Source organism: Temnothorax nylanderi, unplaced genomic scaffold (genome assembly GCF_030848795.1).
Source record: "Temnothorax nylanderi isolate EJ_2023f unplaced genomic scaffold, tnyl_v1.0 TNYL_tig0074_pilon, whole genome shotgun sequence".
Taxonomy (NCBI): Eukaryota; Metazoa; Arthropoda; class Insecta; order Hymenoptera; family Formicidae; genus Temnothorax; species Temnothorax nylanderi.
In genome coordinates this window covers 711,811-728,464 of record NW_027249136.1, presented here as the reverse complement: position 1 = coordinate 728,464, position 16,654 = coordinate 711,811, and the positions used below count along the sequence as shown (strand labels likewise).

Sequence of the window (16,654 nt, the reverse complement as noted above, 5' to 3'; positions counted from 1 at the left end):
TCAACCCGTTATGCTGGTATCGGTCAGATAAAAGATACATGAAGAATGCGTGGAGGGGAGATCTGTTTGGGTCGTTTGGGATGTGTAACGGAGGAACGGAGCTCGTGACTCGTGAACACAGTGAACACTTGTTAGTCGTATTGGAACGCGCTGGGACATACGTCGAACGAGTTTAGAGAATCCACTGGTAAAGTCTTTCATCATACTACTTTCGGATAACCTTTATAATTACGGGAGCTATATGCGTATGCCACCTATTTAATTATCGGTGGAAATGCTCGTTTACGTTAACGTCTATGTTGCATTTTGACTCACTCTCGAGGTTTAAAATGTTTTTTAATTATTCCGTCGCCCGCCGACTCGTTGCACTTCGTGACGATAAACATTATTAACGCGCGTGGCACTCGGCACTCGGCACTCGGCACTCGGCACTCGGCACTCGTCGCGACAACGTTATTAGAACGAGCGGGCTCGCGCGCATAAAAAAAATCCTCATAATTCTCGACTTTCCGGCTTTAAGCGCGCGCTCTCGCAGTACCGGTGTCCTTAATTGCTGCCGTGTTTTATTACAGCGATATTATTTTCCCTTTCGCTATGGCCGACCCAGATCCAGATCCTCACACGAAGTCGCCCAAGTCGGTGAAGCCAGCGGGAGTCGCGGGAGAGTGCATATGCGAGCACTGCGACTTCATAAGGCGAGTATTGATACCGGAGATGGTCCACGATCGTTATTTCTGCGAGCCCGGCTCCAGGGAGTTCGTCGAGTTCGATTCCGTCGACGTGGAGCACTTCGACCGGAAGAGTAATCGCAAGAACATGTTACACCGGGTGACGGCGCGCGTAAAGTTTTCCGGCGTGACACATAGCTTTCCTCTTATTATCAAGCTGCCTGAACCGCACGTGGATCTTCTGTCGTCCAGCCCGTTCCTGAACGAGGAGATGTTTTACAGCAAGATGACGCTCAACTACGGAACGGACGGTATCCCGAAGTGTTACCTGTCCGACCTGGGTCGATACGATCGGCCTGTTATCGTATTGGAGGATCTGGCCGCGCGCGGTTACACGCAAGTAGATGATAAATTGGACGAGGATCATCTGAAATTGTGCATGAAAGCTTTGGCGGCGATTCACGGCAAGGGACTGAAGCTGAGGGCGTGTAGGTTTCCCGTTTTCAGGGAGTTCTATGCGAAACTGTCTGTACCGGCGGACTGGTTGCACTTTCATACAAGCACTCAGACAGGCAACGTCAGGTAAACTTTGGTTTCTACTTGTACGCACGTTCCATGTTCAAAGTTACGAAACAATCACGTCTTTGTTTTAAAAGCTTGATTATGCGAAGCAAAAACATATTTACGTCGAATTCTGAATTTTTATATACACGTTATAATATAATAATAATATGTTGATATCAAACATATTATTAACGTTGATTAAAAAAATTATTTACTTGGAAAAATATGTATCTTCGATCTTATATCACTTGTAGATCATTTGAAGCACAGGATAATCCTGGAAGTTTGGACTCTTCATTATATTCCGCATTGCCAGTCGAGGGAGACCTTTCCGAGAAAATAAGAAAAAAGCGAGACGTAACGACCAAATTGGAGCTCAACGATTTTTGGACCATCTGCCATGGTAATTTCACGCGGAATAACTTGTTGTTCAGGTACGAGAATGGGAGGCCGAGTGACGTAAAAGTGATCGATTGGAGCACAATGAGGTACTGTTCACCATCGATTGATTTCGGTCACATTCTCCTCCAAAATCTGCCCGACGACGATAATCTATCGACGATCGAGGCATTTTGTCGGAATATTTTGCGGATTTATTTAGATGCTGTGAAAGACGAGTATCCGGAAGTGGATCGTGAACTTTTGGAACGAGAAATTATCGCTAAATTGCCATTTGCGTACGGCACCATGGAAAATCGCGTGTTCAGAGAAGCAGGGATGATATTGCATACGCTCGACCGTTTAGGTAGCTTCGATTAAAATCACTTTCGTCGTTCATTGTTACAGTTTATGCTTTACAGTTGATGCTTTATAGTTCTCGCGATATTCCATATATTAAATCTTATCACGACTTTATCGTGCATACTCACGATAGCAGCATACATAGAATAAAATACATTGGCACATATAGTAAATGTTATAGATATTTAAGTTCAAAGGTCTATTTTTATCGTTGAACTTGTATTTTATAAATAATGTGACCAATGTAAGAAGATAGATATATCACAGTATGTATATAGATAGATATATCACTCTATGTATATATCTAAAATTTATAGAGAAATAAATTTAAAGTTACAGAATTACCCGTTTGATACTCGCTTTTTTATTTCGGCACTCAAAATGACAGATTTTTCGCGATTTCCAGGAAATACAAACTAATCGCTTCGTAATAGCGTTATTAGTATTATAATTAAAGGCGATAAATTAAGGTTGCAATATATACAATATTATAAAAGTTTTATTATTATTTTTCTTCATTTCAAGAGTTTTTTTATAGCTTATTAGACTTGCAGGATTGGTTGTTTTTATGCGGCATATGCACATCGTGCATCGTGCAACCACAGCTGCTACTACGATATACAATATCAGTGCCTGGCGATGAAATGCAATATGCTGCTTGGAAATGCAAGTCCATTGTACTTCGGATTACTTTTTCTTTGCTCTCTCTCTCTCTCTCTCTCTCTCTCTCTCTCTCATGCTGATTACCTAGTTTGATAATGTTTTATTTGTACACCATTCACTTTCCATTAATATTTTTATAGTATAATACTTTCTATTAATACTAATTCTATTAATTCGTGTTATGCATTCCTTGAAATCTCTGTTAGGATAATTCCAGAATAATTATAGATTCCGAAATAGCTATATAAAGGAATATGTTGATACTATTATTGAAAAAGTATCTTTCAAGTTATAATTATAACGACTAAACTTGTAAAAATGTTAAGTATCCATTTTTATCTCTTTCTTGATGTACAGGCATTCCGAGCTGAAAGAATTATTATTCCATTGAAGGAATTGCATTGTTATAATAAAAGAATCGTAACGCGCGCACGAGTGAGCATCTTTCTCGTTATAAATTTCCAGCTTGGATTTACAGAATTATCCTGCACGTCCTTTCCGAAGGAGAATTAGAATTATTAGTTACGTTACTTCATCTTTCAGCCGTTTCCGCAGCCTCGGTTTGCCCCGGCGCGATATTTCGTGAAACTTGAGGTTGAATTCTCATTGGTCGACGTACGCCGGGGCTCGCTTGCTGGCGCATGGATACCCAGTATATAGCGGCCAACAAAAAGATCAGGATGATGACAGAAACGAACATCCGTCTTGTTCCACAAGTGGACTTCACTGCAGCCGTTATGATGGGAGGGCATGCCGGCAAGACTTGCTTTGATGGAGCGCATTCCTGCACTTGCGTCGATATACCATTGCTGCCGTTACACTGGCACTGCGTCCTTGTCAAACCCCACCCCATTTGGAATTTTGACGGTTTTCTGCCGAAAAGGAAGCCAAGTTACATTAAGTTATATTGAGGTTGAATGTTGAATCGAGTCGAAGCCAAATCAGCTTGTCTCGGTCATGACAACGAACGATCGTCCAAACTTGTTATTGATATCGCCAATCGATTGTATAATACATGTAGTCGATAAACAAATTCAAAATTTACCTCCGTAGATAATCGAATTATGAATATTTTTTTAAATTAAATTAAACGTGACACTTCTAAAGTTAATTCGTAAATATTGAGAAACTAAAGAGAGAGGGGGGGGGGGAGAGAGAGTGATACGAGCGAACAAATCACTAATTGTATCTACATATTAGATTAATATTTAAATGATTTAGAAGCATTATTCTCTTCCAATTTCGATTTTATATTGCATAACGGTATAACGGAATAATGAGGTCGTGGTAATCTATATTTCGTTGTAGCTATACGATAGCCACGTCCTGATTTTACGCTACCGCGCCGTATCGCTATTTGAGCAATTTTCTGTTTTGCCGCCGATCCATTTTATTAATGAGGCAGCGAACAAACAAACAAACAAACAAACACAAATGAGACTATTCCCATGCGCGATGCTATTCACGCGTCAGGTGAACATGTATCTGGGGTTGACCGCGCGCTGGGCGCGGAGAGATTTGGCGCTTCCGGACGGTCCGGATCGTCCGTTGCAGGAACGGAGAACGGATAGAGTCAGAAGTTAGAAATTATGTACATAGTTGACGACCCCCTTACGGCTTTGGCGTTCGTCTATCTCTGCGCTTACAGTACAGATGTTTGCGGCATGTTGATCGCGGTCCTGCGGCGCGTCCGCATAGAACAACATTGTGCTTCTTACGCAGGCATAATACATTCGGCTGCGTTTATGTTTTCGCTTCAACAATTTACCGAGCATGTCAGTGTTTCAGTTTCACAACTGTCGAATGGTACGGTTTAGATTGTTCGCCACCGCCGCTGCCGCACATACTAACGAACAATTCACGCTACATCCATCCTTATCACTTTTGCTTTTCAATTGCCGTCACGAATTAGTTTCCAGCAGAATTGTATCGCGATTGATGTAGCGGCCTCTCCTCTCTGTAAAATCGATAGAATTGCCCGCGCGATAACAATATGGATTTAATATTCCTTTTAAAATAAAATTGCATCGTGAAATTTTATGACACATCGTAATTTTAAATCATTTTATTTGCGAGGCACAAAAGCAAATTGATATTAAACGAAATGGAATTTTTACGATTATCATAACAGACATACGTGTCGTTGTAGGGAGCGATTATTGTACGATGTTACATGTAACGTCGTATATTTTACGTTCAATCATTTTTATCTTGTTCAGAAGTATAAGATTATTAGTTGGGAAAGATGACAGATTTAAACATGTATATACTTGCACAATAGATTATTTTTGCGGCGTGTTATTTTGAGAAGTCCCGAGTGAGTTAAGAAAGCAGTAAAAACAGCTCGTCTAAGTAAAGACTAACTTAATGGTCGACAGTGATGTTCTAAGATTGGACCACACCGACAAAGTTGACGATACTGCTCTCGTCTATTCTTCTCAGCTCCCCTCTTTTTTTTTTTAATTCCACGTATACGAAGTGAAAGGGCAAACGTCTTTCTTGAGAGGGCTGCGCGCTTCATAATGAAGCGGTCTCCACGGGAGGCGGACGATTTAATTTTGTGGGTTTCAGCCGTACGTCGAGTCTGGCGTGAATTAACATGCATTTATTAAAATTTTATCGACCTACAGCCTTAACAGCTTCGCGCGACCTAAATTTCGTCGATGCAACGTTAAATGAAAATACACGAAAAATAAAACAGAACGCTCGATATCCGGTCTCGACCGAACGCTGCGCCGCGCCGGTAGCATCCTGCTCGGCGCGGAATCTGGCTGAAAATTTTACGGAATCGTTAATCTTGGAAGACTCTTCCCTGTCAGTCGCTCTCTCAGAATATATGTATAACGTACGTGAATGCGCGCGTGACCGGTGAAATTATTATCCGGCATATCCCGACGAGGAATGTCGCTCGAAAAATTTCCAAACGCCCGCGTGTTTCTCACCCTCGGCCCACTAAATTTTTCACGCTTGCATACCAACATTATGCCGCGAGCGGAACGGACATTCTTCGCGGTCGAATGCACCCTTCCGTGAAGGATGATTGTAGGTTTTACGATGTCTACGGGTATTGCAACAGAATAATTTTATTGAACGCGTATTACAAGTCGCTTATCGAGTTAACGCATCATTCTTCTTATTTTATCACTCACGTAATGGATTTCCCTGCGGAATAGAGTAGAATTAGGAATTGGAAAGGAAAAACCTAGGAAAATTATAATTATGTAAAGCGATCGTGGTTATACATTTATAATATACGTATGTATATATATATATATATATATATATACAATTAAGAACAAACTTGAATTTATAAATAGATTTATAAATTCACAAGTAATCGCGGGAATAATCGCTAAAACTGCGAGCTCTGACTAGATTGGAACATTAAAATATAAAATGTAACAATTATCGATTCGCTATTAATTCCAAGATTTGATTACACGATAATGCTCTTTTAATAATGTGCCGCCATTTTATCTTAATGCGTTGCCAGCTTCACTTCGCAATCGCAGCAGTTCGGAACGGTTCGGGACTTCGGAAGCGAAGCGATATCGCTCCGCGTTTTCTACGTTTCGCGCGACAGGAATAAATCGTGCGGATAAATGAATATCGGGAATGTCGTGCAAAGTGCGCTCCGGCGACCGTTCTATCTGTCAGACTAGCGCGGGCACTTCGGCTACTGTGGGCAGTCACTATTACCGTCGCGTCGCTACGAATCGCGCTTTCTCACACGGACATCGCGTAGTAGACGAACACCGGTCACCGGTGCGGCGCGCGGCGCGGCGGTTCGCGTTGCGTCGTAATCTTCGCGTAATTGTCCTTAGCGCATTTCGCCTTTATTTCGTCGCCGCGATATATCATATATCGTATAAATTACGCGCGATAGCGTATCGGGAGTCACAAAAGTACTGCCAGGCGACTGCTGCAAAAGCATTTCAGGTAGGCGCTAATAATTTACGATTGATCATATTCGAAACGCGCCATTAGCTACTCAGCTCGAAATGATTAGATTGATTAGTCATCGACGTCGATTTTATGTCGATGCGTCGATGAATGGTCGACGTCGAATCCTCTGGTTAATATTTTTATCATTTTCGACCTCGTCAATTATTTTTATGTTAATTGCGGAATTATGAATATTTCCATAAGATTTCTATTGTATCTGTCTCTCGCGCGGCCAGTTCTATATCGAATTGATGCAAGATCGAAAAGCACAGTAATCTGTGTATTCGATGTAGAATTTGCGGGAAAGGGGGTGACCCAAAGGACAATAGAAATCTATAATAGAAATATTCACAATTGTTCAATTAACGTAAGAGCAATTGAGGTTAAAGATGAGAAAAATACCAAAAGCGGTAATAGCGGTATTCGACAACGATCGACGCATCGATATCAAATCGATATCTCAAAGGAGTCGACTAATCATTTCCCTACATAAAGAGGGTACAGCACGAAGTATGCTACGCGTATGTCCGCCATCTTAGTTCGTTTCGCGCGTCACGCCGCCGCGGCCCGCGCGCCGCGCAGGTCACGGTCAGACGGTATATAAACACGGTTAGCCGGTCGCGGCGGAGCAACGCCAAACGCTGCTCCGTATTGTTTACGCTTTTTACGCGACGGCCGTGAGTTTCTGCGTGCGAGTGAACGTCGGGATTGCCGAATAAAGTGCCGGGCGATCGTCTTGTCGTATCAATTAGCGCGTACAATCGGTACTGACCGCGTTTTCGCGATCGTATTCCGTATGCCGTATACGGCCGATGCCGGGCTTCGCCACAAGTGTTTCTCGTCGGCGCGGGCGCCATGTCCGTTAGAGTTGGAATAGACCTCGAACTTTGAACTTCTCGTCGTTCTTTCGTGTGAGGGAAAATGTCGTGACGACGCAACTGTGACAGGTTTTAGCGTTGTTATTCGCTAAAAACCAATCGCGCGCGATTCGGAAAGTGTCGGATGAAAGTGTCGCACGGAGCTCGTGACTCGTGCCGAACTTGGAATTTCCGGCGAGTCTCCGTAGTCCGTACTTGTGTCTCCGTACGAGGGAGGGAAGGAAGGAAGGAAGGAAGGATTGCATTTCGATGGTACGGCAGGAGATGACGTTCACTATATTGCCTTGGCGGAAGAAGACATCAATCTGTGAGTAAATTTGCTGATGTAAAAAAAATTATTCGGAAAAAATTGTTTATGTCGAAATTGAAAATGAGTTTTGTTTAAGAATATTTGAACGAATAATTGAAGTTTACTCATCAAGATCGATGTCCTGATGAAGTTAATGTCTAACAATAAGCAATATTTTGTCTCCTTTTCTCTCCTAGAGAAAAGAATCTATTTTAGTATTATTAATGATAAAATAAAAATATCAATCTATATACAGAGTGTCGTAAGAAACAGCCTCTTATACTATAGTTAATTTTATACCATCTTTTATATTCGCATTTTGCATATGGTATATATTTACGGCATTTGACCAGTCACGGCATAATAATATAGGAATGCTATATCTATATATATATATATTATAATTAATATGGAAATTTGTATTTTGTTGTGATGCACTTGCATCTTACTTATCGATTACGTGACAGAAGCATTTTCACGCGAGAGAGCCGCAGCTAAAGGGTTAGATTTCGCGGTCGGATTTCCGGGACGCGGGAATTCGCGAAAAGCGTGCTCGCTCGGATTCGTTACCGCGAACGAACTGCATTGCCGCTCAATGCTGCATTGTACGCGGTGTTAAAATCGCCGTTATCGTTTTACGGAATTTACGGGGGCGGCGCGGCGTGCCGCGTGTCCGTAACGAGAGAGAAGAGAGAAGAGAGAGAGAGAGAGAGAGAGAGAGAGAGAGAGAGAGGGAGAGGGAGAGAAAGCCCCAGTATCTCGCGGAGAAGAAAAGGGAGGAGGTGAGGGAAAGTAGAGGATGGGAAACGTTGCATGCCTAATCAGACAACGACGGTAGACAGTGCTTTATGCGTTCGCTCCATCTGCAGATTTCCGTTTAATAACGTCATCTGTATGCAGGGGTACATTATCTTTAGTCGTCTCTTACCCGCTTTCCGTTCCTACCCCGTTGAAGGATTCCCGCGCATTTTGCGTTGCTTCTTTCCCCGTGACGTAACAACGCGGCGGTTGTTTGTTAGCGTGCTCATTAGGCGATCCACGTGCGATCTCGTTCGATGAATAAAATCCCTGAATCTCTTTGAATTAGTTTCGTGATTCTCAAATCATTATGCGAATGTGTTGCTAAAAAACGAGACGCGAAGGATGCAAAAATAAAATTCGCACTTTCGAGCAATCTTTAATATTTTTAGTTAAAAATGCAGGTTTTTTAATACGTATCGTATTATGTTTTATATACATATATTTTATACCGTATCTCTGATATAGTTCCAGATTAAAGTCCATATTCAGATAAAAAGTGTTTAATAAAATTGACACATTCAATTACATTTTTATAACTCAATTTTATAATAAATAAATAAACAAACCAAAAAATAGATAAATAAATAAAGTAATTTATTCATATTTTGCCGGAGGGCTTTTTAACCTTGCTGTAAATTTTAGAAAATAGACTCTGCGAATTATTTGTTTTGCGAAAAACTCAAAAATAATAAATATTGATATAATTTTCGTAAGGACGTATAATTAATCTGTAAAGAAAAATGTTAAAAATTTTATTTTAAAAATCAATATTTTAAGACTAAGAGAGATATAAATTGTTCACTGAGCTTTTCTTCCACGCTACGTTTTGTAATCTCTCGTTAAACCTAACGTAGGTATTGAATAAATTAGTATTACGATACCATCTCTCCGGAACGTCCGTTTTTCTTCGTGTTTGACTTGAAATAAAGAGCAGGAAAGTCTCCCCCGAGAAAGCTCCCCAGTCTGATATCGACTATGTTGACGACCATGGGACTATGTCTACATAGACGAGCTAAATCTGGGTCTTAACCCTTGCTGCCCTTGTCAAAATATGTACGTCGGGGTAAGTTCCGTGCCTACGATCTTAATCCGACGGTTATCCGGCGCCGGTAATTTACGGCGAATTCCTAGCTGCCGTGCGACGACAGTCACGCTCGTCTTTAGCAGAGGTTTTTGGAAACACGCTATATAATTAACGATTAACGTATTAAAATATTAATGAACGTACTATTACATAGCAGATAATTAGCAATTAAAGTTCGAATTATTAATGCTTTCATGTTCGATCCCATCTGTTATTGATAAACGCGTTGACACAATTTGGTTGATGAACTTTAATTCGTCCTTCGCGCGCGCGCGCGCGATATATTTTATGTTTTATTAAAAAATCTAATCATCTAAATTTCTCACAACGCTTTATGTATTTATTATTACATTTTTATTTCTTACTTTTTTTATACACTTATTCGATGTATGCAGCTTTGCCGTTTCTTTAATATAAATTACTGTGGCTCGCGAGCATATGCGAAATGACGTTCATTATATTCATATTAGATATTCGTTCGTTAAGGTAAGCTAACACAATCTTAGTAGGCTCTTTTGTGCGCTCTATGGCGAGTATGTCATAGTATTAAGTCGGATTTTATGTATACATTGAACGTGCTCAGTTACGGGGATGTACCTATACTTGTATCGTAGCTATATCGTCACAAAGATTAGAGGCTAAACCAAGAAGAATGCCGCTTGTTTTATTCGAAGCATATAGGTTTTCCCGAAACAATTTCTAAATCGTTGAAAAATCCGAAAGGCAGTAACGAGAAATCTACGAGTAGGTACGTTCTGTATGTATGACTGCGATTTCAGTGTCTAACGTGCCACTAAACTTAACAGCAGTCATTCGTTGACCCTTTTGCGCTTAACGAAATCTAACGACTGTAGAACGTCAAGTGAAATTTACACGCCGTTAACCTTTCGTATATGGGCGACGACGAGCGTGCCGACTTTCGACGCGCGACAAGTCATTATTCAGGATCTCACGCGTGCATAATGGTGTGCTATCCTTTTGAGACTCGCGACATTTTTGCTTTTTCTTTTGCATTTAATACACTTTTCTGAAGAACTTAAACGATCTCGTGCTTTAATGAAAAAATATCGCGGCTCGAATGAATATATATAATTAGTAAAAGACAAATGTATTAAGCTATACGTATAAATCTTTTTGGCAGGAGGAATTGTTACGGATGACACATTTTTCGGTGGCATGTCGGAAATCGGGAAGTTGAATCTTTTTAGGAACGAGTCGATTTTCTACAACACTCGCCGAAAAAAAAGCCTGCTATCTGGGAGGGGGTTGTTCGCGATATTTTTTGACAATGACTAATGACAATTTGACAAATGCACCGCGCGCGCTTTAATCCGCGACGGGCCCGGAGGCACCGGGGATTCGTATTCCACGCACGACTTAATCGATAAATTATCGAGGGATTCGTGGAACATCCCCGAGAGCGGGAGGGCGATTTTGCAGCTCGCGTAATTCACCGATTGCTATGCCTGTGCCGTCGTTAGAATGCATAAAAAACTGTACGGCTCGACGCGCTTCTATGGCACATTGGCACTCGGATTCTATGGTGCATCTATGACTTGTTTCCTGGTTAATAAAACGCGCGCGTTACCGCGCCATAACAGCGAGAATTTCATCCTACGATCGGATCGGCCCGATCGACAGCTCGATCACGGCAATTCGTAGGAATTGATGCTAAGTACCTGATGATAGTCATGATTTAACGTCGATATACATACACGGTATCCATCACTTTTATCTTTTTCATGTCACGTTATCTTGCAATAATATAAATTAAGTTAATATGATAAATTTGAATTGATTAATTATGGAACGCGATTTAACTATTTACTCGAGAAATCATATTGATAAATAAGGTTATATACATATGTATCTAGACGAACTAAGCTAAGTTGTCTAGATCAAGTCTATTTATCATAAGTCTTGTTAAATTTGGCACGGCAAACAGGCCTTCGACAGCGTTATATGCTCATATGCATGTCCTTTGATACGCGTTATTTACACCGTGGCTATACGCAAATATCGGCATCGCTATTCCTATTTGCTCTCCGTTTGTCAATCTGCACGAACGATGGACCCATTACGTGCATCGGTTACGATCGGTGTATTAATTGCTCAGGAATGAAATTACAATGCGACAGTCCGTGAATAGTATATAAACACAATTCAAAATTAATCAGATTGTAAGGATGTTTGATATAATAACCGATGTTTTATCGCCGATTATCGATATCTGCAATAAAATATTGCTATACCATTACGTCGCCGTCGCGTAATGTTTGAAGATAGAATAGTATATTTATTATATGAACGCATGCAGTACAAAATTTCTTTTACTACTAAAAAATTTAATGATTAATATTCCGGCAAAAAAATGCAAATAATTAATAGCTTTACTATTTTTCACGTGGCATCTATATTTTATACACAGGTGATCGATGTTTGTCACATGTGTAAAAATTAATTACACGAAGCGTTCTAAATTTACCAAAAAATAGTTTAGGGAATACATATTTTTTACTCGATATATCCTGTATAATTAATTATTGCACGTAGGATAAGCGACGATTAATTCTACATGAAATATAGATTCTACGCGAGAAGCTCGTTTTCTTTTTGTTCAATGGCGCGGCAGTGTCTGCTGCATAAAGGTCTATAATAAATTCAAGTCCGTCTTGTGATCGTCCTCCTCATCCGTGACTTAGAACGGGTCGGACATTCTTCCGCTATATCGCCTATCGCGTAGAGACGAACAGGACTAATTTGAAAATAGAAATGACACCCACAACTGCGTTCCAGTCAGCCGAAGGAATCCCTTTATTACATAGCACGCCGGTAGGTAGAGTATTGCGTGGCGAGGAATGTTCGTCTTTTTAGCGATAACGACGATGCTCTGGATACCAGATGTCAATGGTGAAGGCAAGCCGTTCACCAAGACAATCGCGCTTGGTCGATGTAGTTCATGGAGGACTATCGACAAGTTCCTAACGCGCACGTTTAATGAAGAAATGATGCGCTCGGAAGAGCCGATTTATCGCTTCGCGTTTGCGCTAATTTTCAAGTGATCGTAATCGGCTGTAATCTATCTGCTATGCATTATCGTTCCGTCGAAATTATCGTTCGGAATTCGCGTAAATTCCAATACGTAGATTCCTATATGGGCTAACTCGAACCAACTAAATTTGCCTTCAGCGATAACGATTTTATAAGAGGCTAAAGGAACTGTATTTATAAACAAGTTTGTCAAATCGATAAGACATAGAATAAAAATACATAGAATAAAAAATTACAAGTTATTTGATGCAAAGGCATTATTTCTTATTTTTCTTACATATAATTTTGAGATTTTTCGTGAATTGTATTATTACTATCATTTTTCGATTATTGGCTTGTATTTTTGACCGAAGCTAAGAGTATATCCCACTCAAATTCACGCAATATTTGCAAAGCAACTTTCTCTGCTGGACGCAGCCATTTATCGTCTGTTTTTGTACCTTACACCATCTGTGAATAGCGTGAACATTTATATAGAGTATCGAGATGTTTCGACAGTATATATACGTATATATAAAAAGGAACGTTGAACACCGAATCGTAATAGTGCACGTTTTTTTTCCCACAGGACAATCACATTTTATTACGTTTGCGCCCGAAGATGAATTGACTGTAATTCGACGGCACTTTCCCTCGTGCCTTTCCCTCTAAGTGAGGAGTTTGTCTTATTTTTGTCAGCCCCTTTGCTCGTCTCGTTTATCGCGCAAGTTGACGTTAGCGCGGTCGTTCCTCTTTTTCTTGCCAAACCGCCGCGAGAAACGTTAATTAATCGATGTTTCCTTTGATTAACAATGCAGCTGTACAAAATGTTATCACGGAATTTTCATCCGAGCCTGGCCGTACGGATAAGATCGCGAACGGCTTACAGATGAGTTTACGTGGTTACCGCGCGTCTCTCTCAGGCGTAATGTATCACACTCGCTTACTTTATCATTGTAGAGAAAGTGGAAGATTTAAGATATTCCGTAGACTTAAGATAAGAATATGTTTGTATTCAGAAATCTTTATAAAAAAATAGATCAAGCACGTCCACATATTAGATTTATTATTTTCTTTTAAGTCAAGTTTGAATGATATATCCTGCGGAATGTCCAAGCGTCTTGATTAAAGCAGTTTCTAGGAATAGACTGGGAGAGAGTTAGATTAGTTTTTTTATGCGGGGGAGGGACTCCGCCTATTTGTGTATTGTCTATACACACATATCATATACAAAACTTTGACCAAGACGCTTGGCCGTTCGCCAGAATTGATTAGTCAATCCTAGGATTGCCTGCGTTACGGGCTTTGACCATAACATATATAAAGTCAGACCATTATAATTTATATTTATATTATTTAATTAAAGTATTTCTTAAAATTAAGAAAACGAAAAAAAAACACAATAATTACTATTATTTAAAGAATTTAAATAAAACTGTGTAATTATATTTAACGATTACAACCTCGTAAAATCGTCGCTTTTGAGCTAAAATTTTTTTATCACTTTCGTACAGATCTTACCGTACTGCGGAACATATTTTTCCTGAAATTATATTCAGAATTTAAGCCGACGAGTTTTATGGTGTCGCTTTTAGGTACATCATCGTCGGAATATTCACGAAAATTCACTTGCATATGAAAAAAGTAGTACGGAGAAGATTGAGAAACTTGTAATCCAATTTTTATTATCGTAACGAAACGGCCGTCGGTTCTTTCGCAAACGACCGCAAGTCTCTTACTTCTTCGCGCAATTTCAGCACAGTAGTATGAAAGAATTCTGAATTTCCTCTTCATTATACCGATGCATGAAATGGAAACGTAATGTTAAACGTCGCAGGTTAATAAAAGTTCTTCGTTTCTTATCCTCGTTACTGTGAGTAGTTCTGCAGTATTAACAAGCATGTTCAATCCTTAAAGCGATGTGTCCTTTCGGTACATCACATATCTATAAAGATTCCTTTTAACTCGGCGATTTTATAGAAATGACTAAGTATCAAGAGACACGGTAGTGTCTCGTGCCAAGTACACGCGGAGCGAGACCGACCGTGACTCTTTTACGCGACGCGACGGGTTGCGAGTACCCAAGATGTTGAGATCTCGATAACGAGTGAACGGATCAAGTTCTAAGTAGGCTTGATCGATAGCTTGGGGTCGACTTTGGGGGGGTATCTCCTATAATATTTTCCGCTACGTGCCCTACGAGCGGAGATATTGCGACGCAAAGTCCAAATGTGAAAATTTATTTTTAAGATACGGAGATACGTCGTCGTCTCTCAATCAATATAACATATATATATCAGAAAATGTCACTTTCACTTTTTCGACGCTGGCGGCGCAGGTATCGCCAGTTTCGATATCGCGCGCGTATTTCGATCGATCTAGTAGGCAAATTAAATAAGGTCGATAGACTTATCGGTCAGGAGGAAGATTTCTATTTAGGTAAATTAGGTATTAGGTATATAATACATATTGAGTCAATTGCTTCATGTTTATCTGGAGAGATTTCGTATCCTTACATCGTATTACCACCGCTGCCGGAAAAGAAGGTTCTCTACGCTTGGCAGAAAGTGCCGCTAGGGAATTTTTAAGTCGATTCTTATGAATCAAGCTTGAATTCGACGTCTAGGTATCCCAGGTTGCCGATGACGAGGTCCAGATAGTGCGCTTCATAGTTTTCGGTGTCCAGGTGTAATAATACGTTGAATTTGATGTCTACGTGTCCCAGGTTGCCGATGACGAGGTCCACATAGTGCGCTCCGTAGTTTTCGGTGTCTACGTGTATTAATACTTTGAATTTGATGTCCACGTGTCCCAGGTTGCCGATGACAGGATCCAGATAGTGCGCTTCATTGTTTTCGGTGTCCAGGTGTAATCGTACGTTGAATTCGATGTCTAGGTGTCCCAGGTTGCCGATGACGAGGTCCACATAGTGCGCTCCGTAGTTTTCGGTGTCTACGTGTATTAATACCTTGAATTCGATATCCACGTGTCCCAGGTTGCCGATGACGGGATCCAGATAGTGCGCTTCATAGTTTTCGGTGTCCAGGTGTAATCGTACGTTGAATTCGATGTCTAGGTGTCCCAGGTTGCCGCTGACGAGGTCCACATAGTGCGCTTCGTAGTTTTCGGTGTCCAGGTGTAATAATACGTTGAATGCGATGTCTAGGTGTCCCAGGTTGCCGATGACGATGTCTAGATAGTGAGCTCCGTAGTTTTCGGTGTCTACGTGTATTAATACGTTGAATTCGATGTCTAGGTGTCCCAGGTTGCCGATGACGAGGTCCACATAGTGCGCTCCGTAGTTTTCGGTGTCTACGTGTATTAATACCTTGAAATTGATGTCTAGGTGTCCCAGGTTGCTGATGACGAGGTCCAGATAGCGCGCTCCGTAGTTTTCGGTGTCTAGGTGTAATAATACCTCGAATTCGATGTCTACGTGTCCCAGGTTGCCGATGACGAGGTTTACATAGTGTGCTTTGTAGTTTTTGGTGTCTAGGTGTATTAATAACTTTAAATCTGAATGTAGGACACGTAGATATCGAATTCGAGGTATTAATACACGTAGACACCGAAAACTACGGAGCGCACTATGTGGACCTCGTCATCGGCAACGTGAGACACCTAGACATCGAATTCAACGTATTATTACACCTGGACACCGAAAACTATGGAGCGCACTATCTGGAACCCGTCATCGGCAACCTGGAACACGTGGACATCGAATTCAAGGTATTAATACACCTGGACACCGAAAACTATGGAGCGCACTATGTGGACCTCGTTATCGGCAACATGGGACACTTAGACATCAAATTCAAGCTTGATTTATAAGAATCGACTTAAAAATTCCCTAGCGGCAGAATTAAAATTATGTCATGACATAATAAAAATTCGCTGAATTAAAATTATGTCTAGACATAATAAAAATTGGACGAATAATAGTAACCTTTCGGAAGTAGAGGTTTTAAGCTTGAAATTTAAATTTTATTCA

At 40.6% G+C, this 16,654-nt stretch overlaps 2 protein-coding genes across 4 annotated transcripts in view; both read left to right on the top strand.

Moving 5' to 3' along the window:
* Window positions 1-40: 40 nt before the first annotated feature.
* On the top strand, window positions 41-2,473 carry LOC139774155 (uncharacterized). 2 transcript variants are annotated; one of them, XM_071709188.1, is made up of 3 exons: window positions 41-187; window positions 573-1,250; window positions 1,487-2,473. In XM_071709188.1, the coding sequence occupies exons 2-3, from the start codon at window positions 595-597 to the stop codon at window positions 1,989-1,991; spliced, it is 1,161 nt and encodes a 386-aa protein (XP_071565289.1). In that variant the 5' UTR covers window positions 41-187; window positions 573-594; the 3' UTR covers window positions 1,992-2,473. The 2 variants fall into 2 exon arrangements, with proteins under 2 accessions (XP_071565289.1, XP_071565290.1); XM_071709189.1 differs by having other exon boundaries at window positions 101-187; window positions 608-1,250.
* A 4,372-nt stretch (window positions 2,474-6,845) lies between these two features.
* LOC139774149 (neurotrimin-like) overlaps window positions 6,846-16,654 on the top strand; it is a 307,096-nt gene continuing 297,287 nt past the window's right edge. For both annotated transcript variants that reach the window (XM_071709175.1, XM_071709170.1), the window contains exon 1: window positions 6,846-7,766. The gene's annotated coding sequence lies outside the window, so the exon portion shown is untranslated. The remainder of the gene's footprint in view (window positions 7,767-16,654) is intronic.

Bases quoted from the DNA above. Each gene is read 5' to 3' on its own strand.
- LOC139774155 (XM_071709188.1), top strand. From the start codon at position 595: ATGGCCGACCCAGATCCAGATCCTCACACGAAGTCGCCCAAGTCGGTG. The intron at 1,251-1,486 runs GTAAACTTTGGT...TATCACTTGTAG, and splicing joins ACTCAGACAGGCAACGTCAG to ATCATTTGAAGCACAGGATA.